This window comes from Tachyglossus aculeatus, chromosome 5 (assembly GCF_015852505.1).
Source record: "Tachyglossus aculeatus isolate mTacAcu1 chromosome 5, mTacAcu1.pri, whole genome shotgun sequence".
Taxonomy (NCBI): Eukaryota; Metazoa; Chordata; class Mammalia; order Monotremata; family Tachyglossidae; genus Tachyglossus; species Tachyglossus aculeatus.
The window spans coordinates 22,082,666-22,110,281 of record NC_052070.1 but is presented as its reverse complement, the minus strand read 5'-3'; the positions used below and the strand labels follow the sequence as shown (position 1 = coordinate 22,110,281).

At 46.5% G+C, this 27,616-nt stretch overlaps 1 protein-coding gene across 7 annotated transcripts in view; it reads left to right on the top strand.

The window, feature by feature from the left end:
* The first annotated feature begins 8,777 nt into the window (after positions 1–8,777).
* SPIRE1 (spire type actin nucleation factor 1) overlaps positions 8,778–27,616 on the top strand; it is a 205,677-nt gene continuing 186,838 nt past the window's right edge. For all 7 annotated transcript variants that reach the window (XM_038747213.1, XM_038747208.1, XM_038747207.1 and 4 more), the window contains exon 1: positions 8,778–9,088. In XM_038747213.1, the coding sequence (XP_038603141.1) occupies positions 8,809–9,088 (280 nt within the window). In that variant the 5' untranslated portion in view covers positions 8,778–8,808. The remainder of the gene's footprint in view (positions 9,089–27,616) is intronic.

The following is a 27,616-nucleotide window of genomic DNA, read 5'->3' as shown; positions in this document are numbered from 1 at the left end:
TTACTCCCCTCCTCAAAAATTTCCAGTGGCTACCAATCAATCTGTGCATCAGGCAGAAAATCCTCACTCTCAGCTTCAAGGCTGTCCATCCCCTCGCCCCTCCTACCTCACCTCCCTTCTCTCCTTCTCCAGCCCAGCCCACACACTCCGCTCCTCTGCCGCTAATCTCCTCACCGTGCCTCGTTCTCACCTGTCCCGCCGTCGAGCCCCGGCCCACGTCCTCCCCCTGGCCTGGAATGCCCTCCCTCTGCCCATCCGCCAAGTTAGCTCTCTTCCTCCCTTCAAGGCCCTACTGAGAGCTCACCTCCTCCAGGAGGCCTTCCCAGACTCAGCTCCCTCCTTCCTCTCCCCCTTGTCCCCCTCTCCATCCCCCTCGTCTTACCTCCTTCCCTTCCCCACAGCACCTGTATATATGTTTGTACATATTTATTACTCTATTTATGTATTTATTTTACTTGTACATATCTATTCTATTTATTTTATTTTGTTAATATGCTTGGTTTTGTTCTCTGTCTCCCCCTTCTGGACTGTGAGCCCACTGTTGGGTAGGGACTGTCTCTATATGTTGCCAACTTGTACTTCCCAAGCGCTTAGCACAGTGCTCTGCACACAGTAAGCGCTCAATAAATACGATTGATTGATTGATTGATGTAGTCAGGTTCTAGCTTAGATGCTGAAGTTTTCTCATTACTTAATCTCACATGGGCTCTGGGGTTTCCAATCTGTCAGCCTCAAGAGTGGGAGGGGATTTGGGGTGTCGTCACCCCTACAAAGAGCTCACCTTCTCCAGGAGGCCTTCCCAGATTGAGCCCCCTCCTTCCTCTCCCCCTCCTCCCCCTCCCCATGCCCCTCCTTACCTCCCTCCCCTCCCCACAGCACCTATATATGTATATATGTTTGTACATATTTATTACTCTTCATTTTACTTGTAAATATTTATTCTATTTATTTAATTTTGTTAATATGTTTTGTTTTGTTGTCTGTCTCCCCCTTCTAGACTGCGAACCCCCTGTGGGGTAGGGACCGTCTCTATATGTTGTCAACTTGTACTTCCCAAGCACTTAGTACAGTGCTCTGCACACAGTAAGCGCTCAATAAATAAGATTGAATGAATGAATGAATGAATTTGGAGTCAGAGGTCACGAGTTCAAATTCCGACTCCGCCAGTTGTCAGCTGTGTAACTTTGGGCAAGCCACTTAACTTCTCTGTGCTTAAATTACATCATCTGTAAAATGGGGATGGAGACTGTGAGCCCCACGTGGGACAGCCTGATCACCTTGTAACCTCCCCAGTGTTTAGAACAGTGCTTTGCACATTGTAAGTGCTTAATAAATGCCATTATCATCATTATTATTATTACCCCAGCACTTAGAACATTGTTTGGTGTTTAGTTAGCACTTAACACATATGATTATTATTATTATTATAGACTAGGAGCTCCTTGAGGGGCAGGGACTGTGTCTAATTCCCTGCCTTACCTCCTTCTCCCCCAGCACCTGTATATATGTATATATGTTTACTCTATTTATTTATTTTATTTGTACATATTTATTCTATTTATTTTATTTTGTTAATATGTTTTGTTGTCTGTATCCCCCTTCTAGACTGTGAACCCACTGTGGGGTACGGACTGTCTCTGTTGCCAACTTGTACTTCCCAAGCGTTTAGTACAGTGCTCTGCGCACAGTAAGTGTTCAATAAATACGATTGAATGAATGAATTTGGAGTCAGAGGTCACGGGTTCAAATCCCGGCTCCGCCAAATTGTCAGCTGTGTGACTTTGGGCAAGTCACTTCACTTCTCTGTGCCTAAGTTCCCTCATCTGTAAAATGGGGATGGAGACTGTGAGCCCCACGTGGGACAACCTGATGACCTTGTAACCTCCCCAGCGTTTAGGACAGTGCTTTGCACATAGTAAGCGCTTAGTAAATGCCATCATTATTATTATTTAGTATTAGAAAGGGGGCGGGGCTAACAGGGGCGGAGAGTTGGCAAGGGGCGGGGCTACCAGGGGCGGGGCGTTGGTTAAGGGCAGGGCTAGCAGGGGCGGGGCGCTGGTTCATTCATTCATTCATTCAATCGTATTTATTGAGCGCTTACTGTGTGCAGAGCACTGTACTAAGCGTTTGGGAAGTACAAGCTGGCAACATATAGAGACGGTTCCTACCCAACAGCGGGCTCACAGTCTAGAAGGGGGAGACAGACAACAAAACAAAACATATTAACAAAATAAAATAAATAGAATAAATATGTACAAGTTAAATAAATAAATAAATAGAGTAATAAATATATACAAACATATATACAGATATACAGGTGCTGTGGGGAGGGGAAGGAGGTAAGGTGGGGGGATGAGGAGGGGGAGAGGAAGGAGGGGGCTCAGTCTGGGAAGGCCTCCTGGAGGTGGTGAGCTCTCAGTAGGGCTTTGAAGGGAGGACTGGGGGGTAGCATAACTAGTTGGTATAGGGACGGGACTCCCTGCCCCGGAATGCCGAAATGCCCTCCCTCCGCACATCCGCTAAGCTAGCTCTCATCCTCCCTTCAAAGCCCTACTGAGAGCTCACCTCCTCCAGGAGGCCTTCCCAGATTGAGCCCCCTCCTTCCTCTCACCCTCCTCCCCCTCCCCACAGCACCTATATATATATATATGTATATATGTTTGTACATATTTATTACTCTATTTTACTTGTACATATTTATTCTATTTTATTAATATGCTTTGTTTTGTTGTCTGTCTCCCCCTTTTAGACTGTGAACTCGCTGTAGGGTAGGGACCATCTCTATATGTTGCCAACTTGTACTTCTCAAGCGCTTAGTACAGTGCTTTGCACATAGTAAGAGCTCAATAAATACGATTGAATGAGTGAATGAATTGGCAAGGCAGGGATTTAAACCCGTAACCTCTGACTCCAAAGCCAGCGCTCTTTCCATTGAGCCACGCTGCTTCGGTGGCCGGGCGGGACCTTCTAGACTGTGAGCCCGCTGTTGGGTAGGGACCGTCTCTATAAGTTGCCAACTTGGACTGCCCAAGCGCTCTGCACACAGTAAACGCTCAATAAATACGACTGAATGAATGAATTTGGAGTCAGAGGTTATTTTGTTAATATGTTTTGTTTTGTTGTCTGTCTCCCCCTTCTAGACTGTGAGCCCTCTGTTGGGTAGGGACCGTCTCTATGTGTTGCCAACTTGTACTTCCCAAGCGCTTAGTACAGTGCTCTGCACACAGTAAGTGCTCAATAAATACGATTGAATGAATGAATGAATTGGCAGGGGCTGAATTTGAACCCGTGACCTCTGACTCCAAAGCCCGCTCTCTTTAATGATAATGGCATTTATTAAGCGCTTACTATGTGCAAAGCACTGTTCTAAGCACTGGTGAGGTTACAAGGTGATCAGGTTGTCCCCCGTGGGGGCTCACAGTCAATCTCCATTTTACAGATGAGGTAACTGAGGCACAGAGAAGTTAAGTGACTTGCCCCAGGTCACACAGCTGACAATTAGTGGAGTAGGGATTCGAACCCAGGACCTCTGATTCCAAAGCCCGGGCTCATTCCACTGAGCCACGCCGCTTCAATCAATCAATCAATCGTATTTATTGAGCGCTTACTGTGTGCAGAGCACTGTACTAAGCGCTTGGGAAGTACAAGTTGGCAATATATAGAGACAGTCCCTACCCAACAGTGGGCTCACAGTCTAAAAGGGGGAGACAGAGAACAAAACCAAACATACTAACAAAATAAAATAAATAGAATAGATATGTACAAGTAAAATAAATAAATAGAGTAATAAATATGTACAAACATATATACATCTATACAGGTGCTGTGGGGAAGGGAAGGAGGTAAGATGGGGGGGATGGAGAGGGGGACGAGGGGCAGGGCGGCACCTTCTAGACTGTGAGCCCACTGTTGGGTAGCGGCCGTCTCTCTATCAATCAATCGTATTTATTGAGCGCTTACTGTGTGCAGAGCACTGTACTAAGCGCTTGGGAAGTACAAGTTGGCAACATATAGAGACAGTCCCTACCCAACACTGGGCTCACAGTCTAAAAGGGGGAGACAGAGGACAAAACCAAACATACTAACAAAATAGAATAGATATGTACAAGTAAAATAAATAAATAAATGGAGTAATAAATATATACAAACATATATACATATATACGGATAGGGAAGCAGTGTGGCTCAGTGGAAATAGCACGGGCTTTGGAGTCAGAGGTCATGGGTTCAAATCCCGACTCCGCCACTTGTCATCTGTGTGACTTTGGGCAAGTCACTTAACTTCTCCACTGCTCTGTTACCTCATCTGTAAAATGGGGATTAAGACTGTGAGCCCCACATGGGACAACCTGATCACCTGTAACCTACCCAGTGCTTAGAACAGTGCTTTGCACATAGTAAGCACTCAATAAATGCCATTCTTATTATTATTATTATTATATACAGGTGCTGTGGGGAAGGGAAGGAGGTAAAATGGGGGAATGGAGAGGGGGACGAGGGGCGGGGCGGGACCTTCTAGACTGTGAGCCCGCTGTTGGGTAGCGGCCGTCTCTATATGTTGCCAGCTTGGACTTCCCAAGTGCTTAGTACAGCGCTCTGCACACAGTAAGTGCTCAATACATACAATAAATACAATTGATTGATTGATTGATCACCTCCTTCCCCTCCCCACAGCACCTGTATATATGTATATATGTTTGTACATATTTATTACTCTATTTATTTTACTTGTACATATTTATTTTATTTTGTCAGTATATTTTGTTTTGTTGTCTGTCTCCCCCTTATAGACTGTGAGCCTGCTGTCGGGTAGGGACTGTATATGTTGCCAACTTGGACTTCCCAAGCGCTTAGTCCAGTGCTCTGTATACAGTAAGCGCTCAATAAATAAGACACATTAAACAATAAAGTTGAAATAAGAAGGGGACAGATCTGGAGCCTCCCCAGGGCTCTAGGCCAAAAGGCATCCCTAATAATAATAATAATTTTGGTATTAAGTGCTTACTATGTGCAAAGCACTGTTCTAAGCGCTGGGGAGGATACTAGGTGATCAGTTTGTCCCATGCGGGGCTCACAATCTTAATCCCCATTTTACAGATGAGGTAACGGAGGCACAGAGAAGTTAAGTGTATACTGCATATATCTTCGTATTTGTACATATTTATTTATTTTATTTTGTTAATATGTTTTGTTCTCTGTCTCCCCCTTCCAGACTGTGAGCCCGCTGTCAGGTAGGGACCGTCTCTATGTGTTGCCAACTTGGACTTCCCAAGCGCTTAGTCCAGTGCTCTGCACACAGTAAGGCCCTACTGAGAGCTCACCTACTCCAGGAGGCCTTCCCAGACTGAGCCCTTTCCTTCCTCTCCCCTCGTCCCCCTCTCCATCCCCCACATCTTACCTCCCTCCCTTCCCCACAGCACCTGTATATATGTATATATGTTTGTACATATTTATTACTTATTTATTTATTTATTTTACTTGTACATAGCTATTCTTTTATTTTATTTTGTTAGTATGTTTGGTTTTGATCTCTGTCTCCCCCTTTTAGACTGTGAGCCCACTGTTGGGTAGGGACTGTCTCTATATGTTGCCAACTTATACTACCCAAGCGCTTAGTACAGTGCTCTGCACACAGTAAGCGCTCAATAAATGCGATTGATGATGATGAATAAAATACGATTGAATGAATGAATGAACGAACGATTGAATGAATGAATGAATGAGTACATACGGATTGGATGAATGACCGTGTTAGGGGTGTGGAGCGGGTGGGGCTTCGGGAAGGGGGCCGGGACAGGCGCGATTGCGTTGCTATGAGCTGCGGTTGTCCCATGTGGGGCTCACAATCTTAACCCCCATTTTACAGATGAGGTCACTGAGGCACAGAAAAGTGAAGTGTATACTGTATATATGTTCATATTTGTACATATTTATTCTATTTATTTTATTTTGTTAATATGTTTTGTTCTCTGTCTCCCCCTTCCAGACTGCGAGCCCACTGTCGGGTAGGGACCGTCTCTATGTGTTGCCAACTGGGACTTCCCAGGCGCTTAGTCCAGTGCTCTGCACACAGTGAGCGCTCAATCAATACGATTGATTGATTGAATGAATGAATGAATGAATGAATGACTACCTACGGATTGGATGAATGACCGTGTTAGGGGTGTGGAGCGGGCGGGGCTTCGGGAAGGGGGCCGGGACAGGCGCGATAGCGTTGCTATGAGCTGAGGTTGGCCCATGTGGGGCTCACAATCTTAATCCCCATTTTACAGATGAGGTCACTGAGGCACAGAGAACTTAAGTGTGCACTGTATATATGTTCGTATTTGTACATATTTATTTTATTTTGTTAATATGTTTTGTTATCTGTCTCCCCCTTCCAGACTGCGAGCCCACTGTCGGGTAGGGACCGTCTCTATGTGTTGCCAACTTGGACTTCCCAGGCGCTTAGTCCAGTGCTCTGCACACAGTGAGCGCTCAATCAATACGATTGAATGAATGAACGATTGAATGAATGAATGAATGACTACCTACGGATTGGATGAATGACCGTTTTAGGGGTGTGGAGCGGGCGGGGCTTCGGGAAGGGGGCCGGGACGGGCGCGATTGCGTTGCTATGAGCTGCGGTTGTCCCATGTGGGGCTCACAATCTTAATCCCCATTTTACAGATGAGGTCACTGAGGCACAGAGAAGTTAAGTGCATATATATGTTCGTATTTGTACATATTTATTTTATTTTGTTAATATGCTTTGTTACAATAATAATAATAATGATGGTATTTGTTAAGCACTTACTATATGCAAAACACTGTTCTAAGCGCTGGGGAAGATACAAGGTTATCAGGCTGTCCCACATGGACTCACAGTCTTAGTCCCCATTTTACAGATAAGGGAACTGAGGCCCAGAGAAGTTAAGTGACTTGCCCAAAGGCACACAGCTGACAAGTGGCAGAGCTGGGATTCAAACCCATGACCTCTGCCTCCAAAGCCCATGATCTTTCCACTAAGCCACAGCTGCTTATCTGTCTCCCCCTTCCAGACTGCGAGCCCACTGGCGGGTAGGGACCGTCTCTGTGTGTTGCCAACTTGGACTTCCCAGGCGCTCAGTCCAGTGCTCTGCACACAGTGAGCGCTCAATAAAAACGATTGATTGAATGAATGAATGACTACCTACGGATTGGATGAATGACCGTGTTAGGGGTGTGGAGCGGGCGGGGCTTCGGGAAGGGGGCCGGGACGGGCGCGATTGCGTTGCTATGACCTGCGGTTGTCCCATGTGGGGCTCACAATCTTAATCCCCATTTTACAGATGAGGTCACTGAGGCACAGAGAAGTGAAGTGCATATATATGTTCGTATTTGTACATATTTATTTTATTTTGTTAATATGTTTTGTTCTCTGTCTCCCCCTTCCAGACTGCGAGCCCACTGTCGGGTAGGGACCGTCTCTATGTGTTGCCAACTGGGACTTCCCAGGCGCTTAGTCCAGTGCTCTGCACACAGTGAGCGCTCAATCAATACGATTGATTGATTGAATGAATGAATGAATGAATGAATGACTACCTACGGATTGGATGAATGACCGTGTTAGGGGTGTGGAGCGGGCGGGGCTTCGGGAAGGGGGCCGGGACAGGCGCGATAGCGTTGCTATGAGCTGAGGTTGGCCCATGTGGGGCTCACAATCTTAATCCCCATTTTACAGATGAGGTCACTGAGGCACAGAGAACTTAAGTGTGCACTGTATATATGTTCGTATTTGTACATATTTATTTTATTTTGTTAATATGTTTTGTTCTCTGTCTCCCCCTTCTAGACTGTGAGCCCACTGTCGGGTAGGGACCGTCTCTATGTGTTGCCAACTGGGACTTCCCAGGCGCTTAGTCCAGTGCTCTGCACACAGTGAGCGCTCAATAAAAACGATTGATTGAATGAATGAATGACTACCTACGGATTGGATGAATGACCGTTTTAGGGGTGTGGAGCGGGCGGGGCTTCGGGAAGGGGGCCGATACAGGCGCGATTGCGTTGCTATGAGCTGCGGTTGTCCCATGTGGGGCTCACAATCTTAATCCCCATTTTACAGATGAGGTCACTGAGGCACAGAGAAGTTAAGTGCATATATATGTTCGTATTTGTACATATTTATTTTATTTTGTTAATATGCTTTGTTATAATAATAATAATAATGATGGTATTTGTTAAGCGCTTACTATATGCAAAGCACTGTTCTAAGCGCTGGGGAAGATACAAGGTTATCAGGTTGTCCCACATGGGACTCACAGTCTTAGTCCCCATTTTACAGATGAGGGAACTGAGGCCCAGAGAAGTTAAGTGACTTGCCCAAAGTCACACAGCTGACAAGTGGCAGAGCTGGGATTCAAACCCATGACCTCTGTCTCCAAAGCCCATGATCTTTCCACTAAGCCACAGCTGCTTATCTGTCTCCCCCTTCCAGACTGCGAGCCCACTGTCGGGTAGGGACCGTCTCTGTGTGTTGCCAACTTGGACTTCCCAGGCGCTCAGTCCAGTGCTCTGCACACAGTGAGCGCTCAATAAAAACGATTGATTGAACGAATGAATGACTACCTACGGATTGGATGAATGACCGTTTTAGGGGTGTGGAGCGGGCGGGGCTTCGGGAAGGGGGCCGGGACAGGAGCGATTGCGTTGCTATGAGCTGCGGCTGGGGCCCGGGCAGCTGCAGGAGGAGAGGTGGCGTCGGGGGGATGAGGAGGAGCCGGTCGGCGGGGGAGAGGGTCCGGGGCTAACGCCCCCTCCTCCTGGGCTTGTTCGGCGCCGTTGGCGGGCATGGCTCAGCCCCGGGAGGCCGGCGCGGCGGGCGGCCCGGAGGCCCGGGAGGCGCTGAGCCTGGAGGCCATCCTAAGCCTCTACAACCAGCCCATCAACGAGGAGCAGGCCTGGGCCGTCTGCTACCAGTGCTGCGGATCGCTAAGGGCCGCAACGCCCCCGGCACGCCCCTCCCGGGACCCCGACCTCCCCCCCAGCCCCCCCAACGCCGCCCACATCCGCATCTGGAAGGACGGCACCGTCACCCTCGCCCACCCCGGGGGCACCCCCAACCCTAAAGGTAAGGCCCGGACCCCCCCCCTCCACCCGTCAGCGGGAGGAGAATTGATTTCTATTCTCTGCCCATCACCCAGATTTCAGGGATAAAGTGCGTTCGGTAAAGGGGCACCTGCAGTACTCTAGGACTGTGAGCCCGTTGTGGGCAGGGTATCAATCAGTCAGTCGTATTTATTGAGCGCTTACTGTGTGCAGAGCACTGTACTATCAATCAATCAATCGTATTTATTGAAAGCTTACTGTGTGCAGAGCACTGTACTAAGCGCTTGGGAAGTACAAGTTGGCAACATATAGAGACAGTCCCTACCCAACAGTGGGCTCACAGTCTAATGTGACTTTATTGCTGTATCGTACCCTCCCAAGCGCTCCCACCCCGGGGGCACCCCCAACCGTGCAGGAAAGTCCCGGACCCCCATCCGTCAGCAGGAGGAGAATTGATTTCTATTCTCTGCCCATCACCCAGATTTCAGGGATAAAGTGCGTTCGGGAAAGGGGCACCGGCAGTACTCTACACTGTGAGCCCGTTGTGGGCAGGGAATCAATCGGTCGTATTTATTGAGCGCTTACTGTGTGCAGAGCACTGTACTAAGCGCTTGGGAAGTACAAGTTGGCAACATGTAGAGACGGTCCCTACCCAACAGTGGGCTCACAGTCTAGAAGCGCTTGATGTGACTTTATTGCTGTATCGTACTCACCCAAGCGCTCCCACCCCGGGGACACCTCCAACCCTGCAGGTAAGGCCCGGACCCCCCCCCCCACACACACACACCCGTCAGCTGGAGGAGAATTGATTTCTGTTCTCTGCCCATCACCCAGATTTCAGGGATAAAGTGCGTTCAGTAAAGGGGCACCTGCAGTACCCTACACTGTGAGCCCGTTGTGGGCAGGGAATCAATCAATCAATCGTATTTATTGGGCGCTTACTGTGTGCAGAGCACTGTACTAAGCGCTTAATCAATCAATCGTATTTATTGAGCGCTTACTGTGTGCAGATCACTGTACTAAGCTCTTGGGAGGTACAAGTTGGCAACATATAGAGACGGTCCCTACCCAACAGTGGGCTCACAGTCTAGAAGTGGGCTCCCAGTCTAATGTGACTTTATTGCTGTATCGTACTCACCCGAGCGCTCCCACCCCGGGGGCACCCCCAACCCTGCAGGTAAGACCCGGACCCCCCTCTCCACCTGTCAGCAGGAGGAGAATTGATTTCTATTCTCTGCCCATCACCCAGATTTCAGGGATAAGGTGCGTTCAGTAAAGGGGCACCTTCAGTACTCTAGGACTGTGAGCCCGTTGTGGGCAGGAAATCAATCAGTCAGTCGTATTTATTGAGCGCTTACTGTGTGCAGAGCACTGTACTAAGCGCTTGGGAAGTACAAGTTGGCAACATATAGAGACAGGGCCTACCCAACAGTGGGCTCACAGTCTAGAAGCGCTTAATGTGACTTTATTGCTGTATCGTACTCACCCAAGCGCTCCCACCCCGGGGGCACCCCCAACTGTGCAGGTAAGGCCCGGACCCCCCCCACCCCCCCGCCTCCACCCGTCAGCAGGAGGAGAATTGATTTCTATTCCCTGCCCATCACCCAGATTTCAGGGATAAAGTGCGTTCAGTAAAGGGGCACCTGCAGTACTCTAGACTGTGATACCGTTGTGAGCAGGGAATCAATCAATCAATCGTATTTATTGAGCGCTTACTGTGTGCAGAGCACTGTACTAAGCGCTTAATGTGACTTTATTGCTGTATCGTACTCTCCCAAGCGCTCCCACCTCGGGGACACCCCCAACCCTGCAGGTAAGACCCGGACCCCCCCCCCCCCCCCCCCGCCACCCGTCAGCAGGAGGAGAATTGATTTCTATTCTCTGCCCATCACACGGATTTCAGGGATAAAGTGCGTTCGGTAAAGGGGCACCTGCAGTACTCTAGACTGTGAGACCGTTGTGGGCAGGGAATCAATCAATCGTATTTATTGAGCGCTTACTGTGTGCAGAGCACTGTACTATCAATCAATCAATCGTATTTATAGAGCGCTTACTGTATGCAGAGCACTGTACTAAGCTCTTGGGAAGTACAAGTTGGCAACATATAGAGACGGTCCCTACCCAACAGTGGGCTCACAGTCTAGAAGCGCTTAATGTGACTTTATTGCTGTATCGTACTCACCCAAGCGCTCCCACCCCGGGGGCACCCCCAACCCTGCAGGTAAGACCCGGACCCCCCTCTCCACCCGTCAGCAGGAGGAGAATTGATTTCTATTTTCTGCCCATCACCCAGATTTCAGGGATAAAGTGCGTTCGGTAAAGGGGCACCTGCAGTACTCTACACTGTGAGCCCTTTGTGGGCAGGGAATCAATCAGTCAGTCGTATTTATTGAGCGCTTACTGTGTGCAGAGCACTGTACTATCAATCAATCAATCAATCAATCAATCGTATTTATTGAGCGCTTACTGTGTGCAGAGCACTGTACTGTCAATCAATCAATCAATCAATCGTATTTATTGAGCCCTTACTGTGTGCAGAGCACTGTACTAAGCGCTTGGGAAGTACAAGTTGGCAACATATAGAGACAGGCCCTACCCAACAGTGGGCTCACAGTCTGGAAGCGCTTAATGTGACTTTATTGCTGTATCGTACTCTCCCAAGCACTCCCACCCCGGGGGCACCCCCAACCGTGCAGGTAAGGCCCGGACACACACCCCCCCCACCCCCCAGCACCCGTCAGCAGGAGGAGAATTGATTTCTATTCTCTGCCCGTCACCCAGATTTCAGGGATAAAGTGCGTTCAGTAAAGGGGCACCTGCAGTACTCTCGACTGTGAACCCGTTGTGGGCAGGGAATCAATCAATCAATCGTATTTACTGAGCGCTATGCCCTCCCTCTGCCCATCCGCCAAGCTAGCTGTCTTCCTCCCTTCAAGGCCCTACTGAGAGCTCACCTTCTCCAGGAGGCCTTCCCAGACTGACCCCTTCCTTCCTCTCCCCCTCGTCCCCCTCTCCATCCCCCCATCTTACCTCCTTCCCTTCCCCACAGCACCTGTATATATGGATATGTTTGTACATATTTATTACTCTATTTATTTTACTTCTACCTATCTATTCTATTTGTTTTATTTTGTTAGTATGTTTGGTTTTGTTCTCTGTCTCCCCCTTTTAGACTGTGAGCCCACTGTTGGGTAGGGACTGTCTCTATATGTTGCCAACTTGTACTTCCCAAGCGCTTAGTACAGTGCTCTGCACACAGTAAGCGCTCAATAAATACGATTGATTGATTGATTGCAGAGCACTGTACTGAGCGCTTAATGTGACTTTATTGCTGTATTGTACTCTCCCAAGCGCTCCCACCCCGGGGGCACCCCCAACCGTGCGGGTAAGACCCGGACCCCATCAGTCAGCAGGAGGAGAATTGATTTCTATTCTCTGCCCATCACCCAGATTTCAGGGATAAGGTGCGTTCAGTAAAGGGGCACCTTCAGTACTCTAGGACTGTGAGCCCGTTGTGGGCAGGGAATCAATCAATCGTATTTATTGAGTGCTTACTGTGTGCAGAGCACTGTACTAAGCGCTTAATGTGACTTTATTGCTGTATCGTACTCTCCCAAGCTCTCCCACCCGGGTGGCACCCCCAACCGTGCAGGTAAGGCCCAGACCCCCCTCTCCACCCGTCAGCAGGAGGAGAATTGATTTCTATTCTCTGCCCATCACCCAGATTTCTGGGATAAAGTGCGTTCAGTAAAGGGGCACCTGCAGTACTCTAGACTGTGAGCCCGCTGTGGGCAGGGAATGTGACTTTATTGCTGTATCGTACTCTCCCAAGCGCTCGGTGTGTTACTGTGCACATAGTAAGTGCTCAATTAATCAATCAATCAATCAATCATATTTATTGAGCGCTTACTGTGCGCAGAGCACTGTACTAAGCGCTTGGGAAGTACAAGTTGGCAACATATAGAGAGGGTCCCTACCCAACAATGGGCTCACAGTCTAGAATTAATACAATTGAATGAATGCAAGAAATATGTGGATGGGCAATCGAGGAGTATTCAATAAATACGATTGAATGAATGGCATTTCTTAAGTGCTTACTCGGTGCCAAGCACTGTTCTTAGTGCTGAAGGGGGGGTTACAAGGTGATCGGGTTGCCTCCCGTGGGGCTCCCAGTCTCCATCCCCATTTTCCGGATGAGGTCACTGAGGCCCGGAGAAGCGAAAGGACTGGCCCAAAGTCACACCCAGCCGACAATTGGCGGAGTTGGGATTCGAACCCACGGCCTGTGACTCCCCAGCCTGGGTTCTTGCCGCTGAGCCCTCTAGACTGAGTGCCTGCTTTTGGGTAGGGACCGTCTCTATATGTTGCCAACTTGTACTTCCCAAGCGCTTAGTACAGTGCTCTGCGCACAGTAAGTGCTCAATAAATACGATTGAATGAATTAATGAATGAATGAGCCACGCGCTTCGCATTCATTCTGAGCCCCCTCCTTTCTCTCCATCTCCTTCCCCTCCCCACAGCACCTGTGTATATACATATATATATATATATATTAGCATGTATTTATTACTCTATATTACTTGTACATATTTATTCTATTTATTTTATTAGTATGTTTTATTTTGTTGTGTGTCTCCCCCTTCCAGACTGTGAGCCTGCTGTTGAGTAGGGACTGTCTCTCTATGTTGCCAACTTCTACTTCCCAAGTGCTTAATACAGTGATCTGCACACAGTAAGCTCAATAAATACGATTGAATGAATGAATGAATGAATCAGGTTGCCTCCCGTGGGGCTCTCAATCTCCATCCCCATTTTCCGGATGAGGTCACTGAGGCCCGGAGAAGCGAAAGGACTGGCCCAAAGTCACCCCCAGCCGACAATTGGCAGAGTCGGGATTCGAACCCGCGGCCTGTGACTCCCCAGCCTGGGCTCTTGCCGCTGAGCCACGCCGCTTCGCATTCATTCAATCGTATTTATTGAGCGCTTCCTGTGTGCAGAGCACTGTACTGAGCGCTTGGGAAGTACAAGTTGGCAACATATAGAGACGGTCCCTACCCAACAACGGGCTCACAGTCTAGAAGGGGGAGACAGACAACAAAACAAAACATATTAATAAAATAAATAGAATAGTAGATATGTACAAGTAAAATAAAGCAATAAATATGTACAAACATATATACAGGGGCTGTATATACAGTCAGTCAGTCGTATAAGCGCTTAGTACAGTGCTCTGCACACAGTAAGCGCTCAATAAATACTATTGAATTTATGGAGCGCTTATTGCGCGCAGAGCCCTGTACGACACGCTTGGGAGAGGGTACTACAGTATTCATACATTCAGTTGTATTTATTGAACGCTTACTGTGTGCAGAGCACTGTACTGAGTGCTGACAGCTCTAATTCTATATTCTAACGGTGTTGACCCCGTCTACTTGTTCTATTTTGCTGTCCTTCTCCCCCTTCTATTCATTCATTCATTCAATCGTATTTATTGAGCGCTTCCTGTATGCAGAGCACTGTACTAAGCGCTTGGGAAGTACAAGTTGGCAACATATAGAGACGGTCCCTACCCAACAACGGGCTCACAGTCTAGAAGGTATTGGGTCTCTCTATGTTGCCGATTTGTACTTCCCAAGCACTTAGTCCAGTGCTCTGCACACAGGAAGCGCTCGATAAATACAATTGATTGAATGAATGAACAGGCTCTGCTCGCAACGAGCTCACAGTCTTCCTCCAGCGCTTTGGACAGTGTTTGGCACATAGCACTTCACCATTGCTGCCATCATTATCATCATCTTCTATAATTCTGTTTATTTGGATGGTAATGATCAAATGATTATGGTAATGATTAGAGAAGCAGCGTGGCTCAGTGGAAAGAGCGCGGGCTTTGGAGTCAGAGGTCGTGGGTTCAAATCTCGGCTGTGCCACTTGTCAGCTGGGTGACTTTGGGCAAGTCACTTAACTTCTCTGGGCCTCAGTTCCCTCATCTGTAAAATGGGGATGAAGACTGTGAGCCCCCCGTGGGACAATCTGATCACTTTGTATCCTCCCCAGCACTTAGAACAGTGCTTTGCACATAGTAAGTGCTTAACAAATACCATTATTATTATTAATGATGCTTGTCTACTTGTTTTGTTTTGTTGTCTGTCTCCTCCTTCTACACTGTGAGCCCGTGGTTGGGTAGGGATTGTCTCTATATTTACAAGCGCTTAGTCCAGTGCTCCGCACATAGGGAGCGCTCAATAAATACGATGGGATGAATGAATGAATGATTTCTTCCACCCCCGCAAATCCCCTTCCTCCCCCATCCAGGGCCGGCAGCCCGGGGACCCAAAGAGTGGGAGGCACTTCAGGGGCCCCAGGGCTTAGTCCAGTGCTCCGCGCACAGGGAGCGCTCAATCAATAGCGTGGCCCAGTGGAAAAGAGCCCGGGCTTTGGAGTCAGAGGTCATGGTGTCAAATCCCGACTCTGCCACTTGTCAGCTGTGTGACTTTAGGCAAGTCACTTAACTTCTCTGTGCCTCAGTTCCCTCACCTGTAAAATGGGGATGAAGACTGTGAGCCCCCCCGCTGGACAACCTGATCACCTTGTAACCTCCCCAGCACTTAAAACAGTGCTTTGCACATAGTAAGCGCTTAATAAATGCCATTATTATCTTCTAGACTGTGAGCCCGCTGTTGGGTAGGGACCGTCTCTATATGTTGCAAACTTGTACTTCCCTAGCGCTTAGTACAGTGCTCTGCACACAGGAAGCGCTCAATAAATACGATTGATTGAATGAATGAATGAATCAATACGATTGAATGAATGAATGAATGAGAGGACCATTTGTGCCCTGATCCAGTTTGGGGCCCCGTTTCTGTCCCCTCCCCGAACCCGGATTCATTCATTCATTCAGCCAGTCGTATTTCTGGAGCGCCTGCTGTGTGCAGAGCACTGTCCTAAGCGCTTGGGAGAGGACAATAGGGCAGTAAAGGGAGACAGTCCCTCCCTGCCCGCGATGGACCCCCAGGCCAGAAGGGGCGGGGGGCTGGATAATAATAATAATGATGATGGCATTTGTTAAGCACTTACTATGTGCAAAGCACTGTTCTAAGCGCTGGGGGTATACAAGCTGATCAGGTTGTCCCACGTGGGGCTCACAGTCTTCATCCCCATTTTACAGATGAGGTCACTAAGGCTCAGAGAAGTTAAGTGACTTGCCCAAGGTCACACAGCAGACACGTGGCGGAGTCGGGATTCGAACCCATGACCTCTGACTCCAAAGCCCGTGCTCTTTCCACTGAGCCACGCTGGGATGGGCACGGTGGGGGGGGGGGGGGGGGGGGGGGGGGGGGGGGCCCCAAGGGGGAGAGGGAAAGGGAGGGAGGGAGGGGAGACACACAGAGAGAGACAAAGGGGGGAGGGGGCTGCCCCAGACTGAGGCCCCCTCCTTACTCTCCCCATCCCCACTGCCTTACCTGCTTCTCCTCCCCACAGCACCTATATATATATATATATATATATATATGTTTGTACATATTTATTATTCTATTTTATTTGTACATATTCTATTTATTTTATTTTAATCTGTTTTGTTTTGTTGTCTTTCTCCCCCTTCTAGATTGTGAGCCCACTGTTGGGTAGGGACCGTCTCTATATGTTGCCAACTTGTACTTCCCAGGCGCTTAGTACAGTGATCTGCACACAGTAAGCGCTCAATAAATGCGATTGAATGAATGAATGAATGAATGCCCGGCCAAACAAAGAGGGCCGGGAGACCCCCATCCCCCCAGCTCCCCGAGCCAGAGACCCCCGCGGTTTGCCCAACGGGCCGGAATGGTTGGGGGTTGTTGATGATGCCATTGTAAGGGCCGGGGGTGAGGGCACCCAGTGGGCAGGACAGTTGGGCATCTCTTTTCGGGGCCGGGGAGATGGATGGCCATGGACGGACAGTTATTTCCATCTTAGGGGCAGCGGGCCCGGTTTTGTTGCCAACTTGTACTTCCCAAGCGCTTAGTACAGTGCTCTGCACACAGTAAGCGCTCAATAAATACGATTGATTGATTGCCAGGGGCTCTTCCAAGCCAGCTCCCTATTCTGGCAGACACTTATAATCAAGGCCGTGTGCACCGGAAACTCCCTTTTGTTCCCCCACAGAGCGGCCCTTCATTGAAAAAGCTGAAATGGAAGGGACATCCCTTATCCCTAGAGAGTTTTTGAAGCCTCTATTGACGGTACATTCGAGGGGGGAGTGGAGCAACCATTTTCTATTTATCATCGCTTATGCCATGTTAAGGAAACAATTATCCCCCACATTCCCCCTACTAGATCAGTGCAGGGTAGCTGCGTGTCTTTTCAATGATTCGTCATTTTGGGAAGGAATCCGGGACTGACAGAGGACAAAGATAAAAATGGATAGTCAGTGAAACGCAACCAAACGCAAAATCTTCGAAATGATAATGTGCACTATCGACAACTGGAATCGTGCCTTACTTTCAGATATTGAATAATTCTTGATTTCAGCCCATTATGACACGACAAGGATGCCGTTTGTCAATTAGACCAATTTCCCGATAGAATTTTTTTTTTTTAACAGGAAGATAATCAGATTGACACATTCAGTTTGGGGTGGGGGGGTGGGGCGTAATCACCGCACCTAAAGGTGATTTACATCTAGTATATAAAATTCATCTGTAAAATGGGGATTAAGACTGTGAGTCCCACGTGGGACAACCTGATTACCTTGTATCCCCCCAATGCTTAGAACAGTGCTTTGCACATAGTAAGCACTTAACATACCACCATTATTATTATTATTATCATCATCATCATCTTGTGAAGTGTTTAAACCAATTTAGAATTATGGATGTCAGTTTCAATACCCCCAAATCGATCTCTGCACTATCTAGTAAACAAAGGTGATAACAAACTTCATGTCCTTTGTTACCTTTTTTTTTTTTTTTTTTTGATCATTGGACCTCTCCTGTTCCTATTCTGTGATAAACGATGGAGGAGCCTAAACCTAATTCAAAAGATTTGAGAGCAAGAATCTACATGCAGAAATTGTACTGTTGGTGATTTGATCAATCAGTGGTAATTACTGAGCACCTTCTGAGTACAGAACACTGTAGTAAGTGCCTTGATGAGTCCATGATGAGAAGCAGCCTTCTAGACTGTGAGCCCGCTGTTGGGTAGGGGCCGTCTCTATATGTTGCCAAGTTGTACTTCCCAAGTGCTTAGTACAGTGCTCTGCACACAGGAGGCACTCAATAAATGCGATTGAATGAATGACTAGTGGAAAGAGCATGGGCCTGGGAATCAGAGGATCTGGGTTCTAATCCCAGCTGCTGGGTGGCCATGGACAAGTCAGTTTACTTCTCTATGCTTCCATTTCCTCATCCGTAAAATGGGGATTCTTTGTCTGTTTTCCCTCCTACTCCAGCCGTGAGCACCATCATCATCATCATCAATCGTATTTATTGAGCGCTTACTGTGTGCAAAGCACTGTACTAAGCGATTGGGAAGTACAAGTTGGCAACGTATGTTCCACCATGTGGAACAGGGGCTGTGTCCCACCTGATAATAGTCTTGTCTATCCCAGTGCTTGGTATGGGGCTTGACCCAGAGGAAGTGCTTAACAAATACCACAATTATTATTTGTTCTTAAAAAGAAATCAGTGAAAGGTCTTATACTCACAACCTATGTATGTAATACTGACAAAAGATTTAATAGCTCACAAAAAGCTTTAGATTTCTAACTGGAAAAAATGGTATCCTCTGTTCATATAGCTGATAGTGATGTGTGTTTTAGTAGTATTAAATGGTGGTTTAGGAATTTGATTGGAAGGAGCAAATACCAGGCCCAGAATAAGCCTCACTTTTTCTCATCTCCCAATCCCTTCTGCATCACTCTGACTTGCTCCCTTTGCTCTCCCCCACCCCCCACCCTTTCCTGGCCCCACAGCACTTTGGTATATATCTATAATTTTATTTATTTATACTGATGTCTGTTTACTTGTATTGATGTCTGTCTGCCTCCCTATCCCTCCTCCCCACCCCAGACTGAGCTCGTGTGGTCAGGGATTGCCTCTTTGTTGCTGTATTGTACTTTCCCAAGCATTTAGTACAGAGCTCTGCACACAGTAAGCGCTCAATAAATACGATTGAATGAGTGAATGGTAGTCTGCTCCTCTCTAGCATGTTTTAGGGTTAGGAGAATATCTACCTGTTTCTAGAATGTAGACTGTACTCTCCCCCTAGCCCCCAAGACTGCAACCTCATTATGTTCAGGGAACTGTGTCTGCTAATTCTGTTGAATTGAACTCCCCCAAGCACTTAATACAGTGCGCTGTACACAGTAAGCACTAAATAAATACCATTGATGGATTGATTAAGTTCATCCTATCCTAGTTTTCAAGACCTTATTAGTAATTTATAGTTAAGTTCTGGATTTATTGGTACTGCTTCGACCTGCAGTAGGTGTGCAATTATCGTTTATTTCCCCAAGTCAGAATTTCTAGAAAGAATTCCTTAAAGTGAATGATTCCCATCTTCTAGTTGCTGAAAATATTCCAGTGATGCTAGAGAACTGTTGCTAGGCAAATGCATGTTAGCCATTGCAAGGAGTCTTTTCTTTTTTTTTCCTCTTTTGTTTCTTGTTGAATACAGCATCATTTTTTCCCTCTTCTCTTTAGACTATTTCACCCTCTTTCAATTTACTGAGGTTCTTATGGTTTTGGAAATCAACAACACATCTATTTTTAGCCGTTTAGGGACTTTTGTAGGAGCGTTGAAAAAGGTTGCTGTGCCCGTTGACAAACTGAGTCAGTGGAGGACGTGTTTGTGCTACCACTGCTACTCCAGAGTTTGAACCACCATCCCAGACCACTTCACTCCTCCTTTGACAACTACTGCTCCAATTGTGTTGCTGGGACAGTATGTGGAACCAAGGCTGTCTACTTCAGAGTGGTGCATGAAAGACCGTAGCTGCGGCTACCCTGAGGCACGGCACAAAGATGCTCACATTTGTGTGATCCAGTAGAGGAGCTGAGCTTCCCTTGTCTAGTTCTGGTTGGTTGTCCCACAGTCCATTGCAGGTGATGGGGTTTGGAGTGATGACCCACAGCTGAATGCTAAGTCCTGACTGCTGCTCTTGCTCTGGGAGTGTGGGGAGAAGGTAGTCGAGAGTGTAAACTCACTGTGGGCAGAAAATGTATCTGCCACCTCCTCCACCTCCCCCAAGCGCTTAGTACAGTGCTTTGTACGCAGTAAGTGCTTAGTCAATTTGACTGAAATACCATTGATTGAGAAGTGGGGCGAGAGCCAGGAAGCTTCAGATCTTGACCAGTAGTGAAGAATAACAAATTGTTTAGTTCAATGAAAAGCAGTATCTTGCAGCAGTACACAGAATAAAATAGAAAGATTGTCAAGAAAAGACAATTTATCATCTGAATAAGAAGAAAATTTCATGCTCATGACAGATGTATGCTTAAAAATCGACCAAAATAAGAGGGAGCAACCAAAAACTGATGATTATGTACTTTACAAGGAGTGATAAGATAGCAAAATAGAAAAGGGATCTATTTATGCAATAAGAATACTAGAAATAGAATATTCTGGATCATACTTGATAATTCTGTGGAGGAATTGGGTACCATACTTTATTTCATTCCCTTTACCAGAGAAGGTCATAGCATCGGTCAGATATGGGGCATTGTACTAGGCGCTTGGGAAGGTCAGAGTAATGAAATGACACATTCCCTGCCAGCAATAATCTTACAGTCAAGTGGGGGAAACAAAGATAAAGATGCTAGCAGGTAGAATGGTCAGACTCTTCCTAATGTTTGTTTATAAATATCAACTAGCCTCCAGTTTGTCAAATGAAGGGGTACAGTGGTGGGGGCCGGGGGAGAAGACAGCTGTGTCGAAAGGTGCTGTTAATACTGTTTTGACTTGGGCCGGCCCCTGTTTGTTGGGGTAGCTGGTACTTTTGAGTGCCACTTTATGTGGCAGGGGCAGGAAAAGAGACCACTGACCTTGAGGAGGAGGAGAGGAGACCTAGGAGAGCTGCTGAGAGATCCATCCTTCAACCTGGTTCTGGTGGCTTCTCCATTGCTCCCCAGTCCAGCCCTCTGCCCTCTTTCCCGCTACTTTTCTGTGCTTGCATCAAGATGTATGTCTGTTGGTGAGAGACTATTGCTGCATGCGATAACCAGCTAAAACCCTTGTTGCATTAATGCATTAGATTAATCTTACCCTTGACCAGTAAAAGGGGAGTGGATAGGTATGTGGTTTTTTTTTTTCCTAACTAGCATGTTTTAACAGATTGTGGAGATAGCTTTAGCTTTGGCCTTGAATTACCTTGTCAAAAGAGGAAGGGTGAGGTCAGAATATGTGTTATTCATTAGGAAGAGAGAGGACACTGATCAAATTTTGTTCTCTTTTCAATTTCTCCTGCTTTTAGGCAGCTCAGGGCTGTCATTTTGGGCACCCTGTACTTTTGAACACTAATCCTAATCAGTCAACCAGTGGTATTTATTGAGCGTTTTCTGAATGCAGAGCACTGTACTAAGAGCTTGGATGAGTACAATACAATAGAGTTGGTTGACAGAGCTGGTGCCCTGATACTAGGAAATGAAGGTTTTGCTAATTGTGATATTTAAACATTCACTCTGTGGCAAGCACTGTACCAAGGGCTGGAATAGATGCAAGATAATCAGGTTGGACACGGTCCCCCGCTCATCTGCGGCTCACAGTCTAAGTAGGAGGGAGAACAGGAATTGAAGCCCCATTTTACAGATTAGGATACTGAGGCACAGGGAAGTTAAGTAATTTGTCCAAGTTCACACAGGAAGCATGTGGTGGAGCTGGGATTAGTACCCAGGTCCTCTGACTCCCAAGCCTGTACTTTCCGCTAGGCAATGCCGACATGACTAATCACCAAAAAAAGATATTAGACTTTTTTTTCCCCTAGGAAATCTTAAAATTAAGTGCTGGGCTGTGCCATTTTTTTGGGTGGGGTGGGGTGGTCTGTATTGTTTATGAGCCACCTGAAATCCACACTAGATGTGGCCAAAGACTCTCAATTTAGACAGCGCTCCATCAGAATAGAGTAAAATCTAGGTTTTTAGAGCTAGAACTTGCTTCCTTATCTTGTATATCTTGTCTTATAGTTGCTGTAAAACTTGAGATAATAGGGTCAAGTGAACTAAATGCTAATTAAGATTTCCTTTGGACAGACAATATCATTAAAAGAAAGAAAATGGAGGAAGACCTCTATAGGACATTTAAGGAGGAACCATGGAGATATCGAGACACATTGAATTATATATAATTTGGTATAGTACTTCATTTAAAAATGAACTAGAATTTTAAAAGAAAATATTAAATAATTAAGAAATAATAATAATGGCATTTATTAAGTGCTTACTATGTGCAAAGCACTGTTCTAAGCGCTGGGGAGGTTACAAGGTGGTCAGGTTGTCCCACAGGGCACTCACAGTCTCAATCCCCATTTTACCGATGAGGTAACTGAGGCTCAGGGAAGTTAAGTGACTTGCCCAAAGTCACACAGCTGACAATTGACAGAGCCGGGATTTGAACCCATGACCTCTGACTCCAAAGCCCATGCTCTTTCCACTGAGCCACACTGCTTCTCTACCCAGAAACTCTGGATAGGGGCAAAATAAGAGGAACCTCTTCCAATTTAATAATCTGAAGCTTGCCTCAGTTTTCCAACAAGCCGAGTGCCTAACTTTTTTAAAGTTTATTTTAAGGACTGTTCAATTATGAAATTAAGTCCATAGACAGGCATCATCATTTATTAAACATTTGTCCTCTGTAAGGGATCAGACTAAGCATTAGGGAGATTACTTGGACTTTGATTAAGACATGGTTCTCGTTCCTGGCCCTCTCAGTCTAAAGGGGAGAGAACAGGTCCACAAAGAAAAATCAGCCAGTATTTTGAAATGAGAAGCAAAATTCAGCATTTGGAAAGCAATTTGAATGAAAAAAAAAGTAGTTCATTACTGCATGGAGGGAATAGATCATCCTCCATCTTCTCTTGACAACAGGCTGAGCTGCCCCTGGTCCAAACGGGTCCAATCTTTCAGAAATTTCACTCGGGGAAGGTCTTGCAGGGTATGAGACCTCACCCTGTAGTGGCAAGCAGGAGGATGGGGCCTATCTTAGCTGTCAAGCCACCCCCACTCTGACAAAAAGGAGTTTACCCATGCTCTTCAGCAATGCTAGAGCACAGCATCTTTAATGATGATTAAAAGCCCTCCTCTCAGTATGCTTTTATTTCCTTCACCCGGGGGTCCCACCCACTGGCCAGGCATGTTTCTTAGTTGGATCTGCATGCTGTGTTCTGTGACTTCATAGTTCCTATTTTACTTCTACTCTCGCATTTACAACACTCGAGATATTTCTTCCAGTTTATGTTTTTAGATAAACATCATTCCAAAATTGATTTAAAAATGTCCTTTCCAAACCAAAGTACCTCTCCCCACCCCTTCATAGTTAAGGAAACTGACTGTCTCCTTCATGCAAATAGAGGGAACCTTTGGAAATTTGTATCCTTGTGACCTTTAACGGATTTTCTAAATAAGCTCAATCCATTCTCTCTGACTCCTCATTACAGTCAGGACAATCATCATCATCATGGCTTCATCAGAGTTTTAAGTGCCAATTTTGTGCAGTTTACTTTGATCCATGTTTCCTCTCTGCCTCTTTCTTCTCCCATGAAATTACTACAAGCAAAATGACAAGTGAAATTTTAGAAACCAGGTAGAAGCTGTATTCAGTTTACCCTCTCTGTACCTTATTTTAACATCTGTCTCCCCAGCTAGACAAACTCCTTGTGAGCAGAGATTCTGTCTACCAATTCTATGTATTGTACTCTCTGAAGCGCTTAGTACAATGCTCTGTGCACAATAAGTGCTCAGTAAGTACCATTGATTGGTTGACACCTCACCATTTTAACATTATATTGTAGGCCCACCATCTAAAGAACACCCTCAAAGGTCTTATGGGATGAAAAGTAAATATACGGTCCCTGCCCTTGATTTGAAAATGTGAGGAAGGAGAGATAAAACAAATAGACAAACACAGATGAAACATAAGACAAGTAAAAAGTTATACCAAAAAATTATTCAGAAATATCCACAAACACTAAGGGAATACTGGAATGATCAAAGTGAATGGGACTTCGTGGATCTGGAAAAGCTCCAGGGAGCTGAGTTGTGTTTTTTGTTTTTAAGTAACATTTGGAAAGGTGGAACAGCCAGAGAAGCAGTGTGGTTCAGTGGAAAGATCACAGGCTTTGGAGTCAGAGGTCATGGATTCAAATCCCGGCTCCGCCAATTATCAGCAGGTCACTTAACTTTGGGCAAGTCACTTAACTTCTCCGAGCCTCAGTTACCACATCTGTAAAATGGGGATTAAGACTGTGAGCCCCCCGTGGGACACCTGATCACCTTGTAACCTCCCCGGTGCTTAGAACAGTGCTTTGCACATAAGTGCTTAATAAATGCCATCATTATTATTATTATTATTGTGATGAAGGGAAGGCATTCCAGAAGGGGAGGAAATGACTTATCCAGGGGCCTGGAGCAGGGACAGAGGTGTATATATGTGTTTGGGCTGTGAGAGGGAGAATTGGAGGGGAAATAAGCAGGCTTTCTTAGCTAGGGCAGAGATTATGAATGGAGGCGTAGTGAAGCAATTAAGGATGGGAGCTCATTTGGGAGACTCCATGGTCAGGAAATGTATTGATTGTTTTGAACAGCTACTGTAGACTGATGAACAGTGAGTGTTATGAGCAGAGTTGACAACCATCCAGAAATTCACACAGCTGTGCCTGCCACAGCTTCTTCCTAAAGCATTGGAGCAGACACATTGAAGCTCATCTTCACTTCATTGTTTATGGGTAATAAAATGTTTTTATGGATGCATGTCATTTTAGCCCCTTTTTATGGATTCATATTTTTCTCAAAAATCATTCTCTGCACATCTCCCCTGTCCTTAAAGACCTCCAGTGGCTGTCCATCCAACTCTAAATTACGCAAAAGCTCCTCACTGTTGGTTTTAAGGCACTCAATCGTTTCTCCCCCTTAAATAGTAATAATAATAATTGTGGTATTGAAGTACTTACTGTGCGCCAGGCACTGTACTAAGGGCTGGGGAGGATACACACAAATTGGGCTGGACACAGGCCCTGTCTCACATGGGGCTCACAGTCTCAGTCCCCATTTTCCAGATGAGGGAACTGGGGCACGGAGAAGTGAAGTGACTTGCCCAAGGTCACACAGCAGACGAGTGGCAGAGCCAGGACTCCTAGGCCTATGCTCTACCCACTGTGCCATTTTTCCTTTCCCACTCTCTACAATCCAGCCCACACACTTTGCCCCTCTAATGCCAACCTACTCGCTGTGCCTCGATCTTGTCTCTCTCCCTGTCAACCTCTTGTTCACACCCTCCCATCTGCTTGGAACTTCCTCCCAATCAAACAGTCATATCTATTGAACTCTTACTGTGTGCCGAGCACTTTGAGAGAATAATAGGAGAGGAGAGTAGGTATGTATGGTGGTGAGCCTCGAAGTTGATTGTGAGGAATTTTTATCAGATGTGAAGGAACAGAAGGAGCCAGTGAAAAAGGTGGAAGCTCTTATGACAGTAGTAATAATAGTGATGATGATGGTATTTGTTAAGTGCTTACTGTGTACCAAGCACTGTTCTAAGCATTGGGGTAGATACAAGGTAATCAGGTTGTCCCATGTGGGGCTCACAGTCTTAATCCCCATTTTACAGATGAGTTAACTGAGGCACAGAGAAGTTGTGACTTACCCAAGAGCCGGGATTAGAACCCACATCCTCTGACTCCCAAACCCGGGGTCTTTCCACTGAGCCACACTGCTTAGTAGACGAATAGGGCCTGTGTACTGATTCCTGCTTACCAAAACCTTATATATGACTACTGGAGCTGAGCTGCATGATGGTTTTTGAAGACTCAGCTCCTCTTCTCCCCTCCCACAACCTCAAGGCAGCCAACGATCTTGGCTCAGAAATTGTTCCCAATGGAAGGGGAGTGGAGGAGTGCAGATGGAAACTCCGGTCCTCAACCCAGGTCTAAGTGGGGTCCTCAACCAAAATGCATATCCAACTCCTAACTTAGGTCGGAAATCCTGTTGCAGCATCCCATACGGCCTGGGCCCAAACAGTGACCTCTAGGATGCAAGCTATGGGGTATGATCTACCTTGGTAAATATTAAGAGAAGCAGCGTGGCTCAGTGGAAAAGAGCATGGGCTTTGGAGTCAGAGGTCATGGGTTCAAAATCCAACTCCACCAATTGTCAGCTGTGTGACTTTGGGCAAGTCACTTAACTTCTCTGTGCCTCAGTTACCTCATCTGGAAAATGGGGATGAAGACTGTGAGCCCCCGTGGGATAAGCTGATCACCTTGTAACTTCCCCAGCGCTGAGAACAGTGCTTTGCACATAGTAAGTGCTTAATAAATGCCATCATCATTATTATTATTATTTTGGGGCAACCACTGATTTTTCTCCCCCCTCCGTTCTCTGTACCTTTTAAAGTCATTCTGTACAAGTAGAATCTGGCTTATGGATTAATGACAATATATGTGACAGCTGTTTTCAAGGCTCTTTACAAATTAAACATAGGATTATTGATGTTTGTCAATTATAAGATCAGTCTTGACAGACTATCTCCACCCAGTTGGAGGAGGACTGCAAGGATCAGGTTATTTGTGAGCCCTCCCCAGCAGTAGGAAAGCAGTAGCCTACTGAAGGCTCAACTCCTCCAGGAGGCCTTCCCAGACTAAGCCTCCCTTTTCCTCTGCTCCCCCTCCCCATTGACCCGACTCGCTCTCTTTGCTCTACCCCTCTCCTCCCGGCAGCACTTGTGTACATATGTACATATTTATAATTCTATTAATTTATACTAATGATGTGTATGTATCTTTAATTTTATTTATATTGATGCTATTGATGCCTGTTTACTTGTTTTGATGCCTGTCTCCCCCCTTCTAGACTGTGAGCCCCTCGTGGGCAGGGATTGTCTCCTTTTGTTGCTGAATCGTGCTTTTCAAGTGCTAAGTACAGTGCTCTGCCCACAGAAAGCGCTCAATAAATACATTTGAATGAATGAAAAGGGCTGAGGCAGGGCAGGAATAGGGTCTAGGTAGCTTTACTGCACTCACCCAAGCACTAAGAGAAACAGCGTGGCCTGGTAGAAAAAACCCCGGCTTGGGAGTCAGAGGACCTGGGTTCTAATCCTGGCTCTGCTACTTACCCTTGTATGACCCTGGGCAAGTCATTTAATACCCAGGTGCCTCAGTTCCCTCATCTGCAAAATGAGGATTCAATACCTGTTCTCCCAGCTATTTAGACTGTGAACCCCACGTGGGACCTGATGATCTGGTATCTGCCCCCAGCGCTTAGTACAGTGCTTGGAACATAAGTGGTGATCAAGTACCACACTTATTATTGCTGTTAGTAGAGTGCTGTGCACAGAGTGAGGGCTCAAAGTGTACCATTAATCGGTTGATTGC